The 1,807-nt window shown below is 59.0% G+C and overlaps 1 protein-coding gene across 1 annotated transcript in view; it reads left to right on the top strand.

Annotated features, from left to right (window-relative positions):
* Positions 1-1,807, top strand: part of LOC102670698 (midasin) — a 115,876-nt gene that overhangs the window by 108,480 nt on the left and 5,589 nt on the right. Inside the window, exon 16 of the mRNA XM_031513570.1 lies at positions 3-1,750. Within this exon, the coding sequence (XP_031369430.1) occupies positions 3-1,750 (1,748 nt within the window). The remainder of the gene's footprint in view (positions 1-2; positions 1,751-1,807) is intronic.

Here is a 1,807-nt window from a genome sequence, read left to right on the forward strand (position 1 = left end):
ACCCGTTGCTGAACTCGATAAGAACGATAATCGACAGGGTGTTCGGTTTCCCGATCGAGTCCCCTTTGTCGAGGTACCTGACAGGCGTGGAATTGCTGTTGACGAAGGTGAAGCAATGGGAGGAGAACGCGCGCTACGACGTCAGTTTGGCCGGGTTCGTCGAGTCGCTCGGCGCCATTGTTCTACGTTGGAGGAGGCTCGAGTTCTCCAGGCGGAAGGACACGTTGCAACTGGTCGCGGACGAGTCGAGGCCAAGCGCCTCGAAATGGTGGCTCCACCTGTTCGATTTGACGGAGGAGTACGTGGCGAGCGGGGCCGGGTCGAGGAAGGGGAGAATTATAGAAAGTTTGCACCCTTTCTTCACCGAGGCCTGCTTGATCGAGTTCGAGGACAGGCTGGAGCTGGTCCGTCTCTTCCATCTCCACCACTCTAGCCTAGGTAAGAAAGACCAGGAGGAGGAGGAGGGCAGGCGAAAGGAGCTGCTCGCCGTGCTGTGGAACGTTCACCTCTACTACGCCCGTTTCGTGGACCAAGTTCGAGGAAGGATAAAAGCCTCCAAGGAGCCCATCGCCAGGAGGTTGAGGGACACGATCAAGATCGCGAGATGGGAGGACTCGAGCTACTGGTCGGTGAGGAACACGGCAGACAAGACGAGGAGGACGTTGCACAAGTTCGCCAGGGAGTATCGTAAATCTTTGGGGGAGAGCGTAGCCGCTCATCTGACGTTGAAAACCGACGGTTTTTCCTCCTCTCCCTCTGAAAGGAGGAAAAGGAGGGTGCTCGAGGCTTCCGATTTCTTGATCGACCCCGTTCCAGACGCGTGCTCGATCGAGATCGGGGCGCGAAAATTGGCGGGATTGGCGGGCAAAGCTCGCCGATACTGCGAACGAGTGATCTCGAGCCGCGATTACAGCCGGATACGAACGGGCGTGGAGGCGTTCGTGGAGGAGTGCCTCGACGAGAGCGAAAGCTTGAGAGAGGCGAGGATAGGCGACGAGAAGGGAAGGCGAGATCGAGGTTCGAGGAGCATCGCGCAGCGGAAGAGGATGGCGTTGGCGAATTACTTCAAAACGTTGGCAACCCGTCTAGGCGTCTCGTACAGGGTAGGGGTGCTCGCGTGGAAGAATCGAAGGGACGAGGTGGTGAATCTCGCGTGCGCCCCCCTCGATCTGGCCGAGTTGATCCAAGAGTTGCAAGGAGACAGGGGAGGGGGCGGAGGGCTGGCCGAGGAATGGCCCGATTGCGACAGGTATTATTACGGCTCCATGGTCAAACTGAACTTCCTCGACGGGCTGCTGAACAGCGGCAGGGGGGGGGTGGAGGCGCGGGACGCCGAGCGCTGCCGCGGCCTCTCCGCCCACCTCGCCCTCCTCGCCCACCGCCAGAAGGAGACGATCGCCAAGTTCCTGGACGCGTTGCTCCCGTTCTGTCTCCAAGTGTCGAACCTTGGCTCGATGACGAGGGTGGGTGGTCCCTCGAGCGAAATCCTCGATCCCTCCAAAGTTTCGCGCATATTGGAATTTTCGCGCGAGATGGGCATCCCTGACCTCGTCCAGGCGTTGAGAGGAGGAGGAGAAGGAGAAGAGGGAAGGAGAATCGTGGAATTCGCCAGGACGGAAGGCGTCGAGGATATCGCCGGATTGGTGGAGGTTCTGAGGGAGGAGGAGGGGATAATTCCCGCGCAGAGGGAATTTAGGAACGCGGCGAGCAATTTCCAAGGGTTGTTGGAAGTGTTGCAGATATCCGTGAAGCAGATCGTCGTATTTCTGGAGAGTTGTCCGATGGACGAGGGTGTCGAGGAGGGGGG

This window comes from Apis dorsata, unplaced genomic scaffold, assembly GCF_000469605.1.
Source record: "Apis dorsata unplaced genomic scaffold, Apis dorsata 1.3 scaffold_41, whole genome shotgun sequence".
NCBI lineage: Eukaryota > Metazoa > Arthropoda > Insecta > Hymenoptera > Apidae > Apis > Apis dorsata.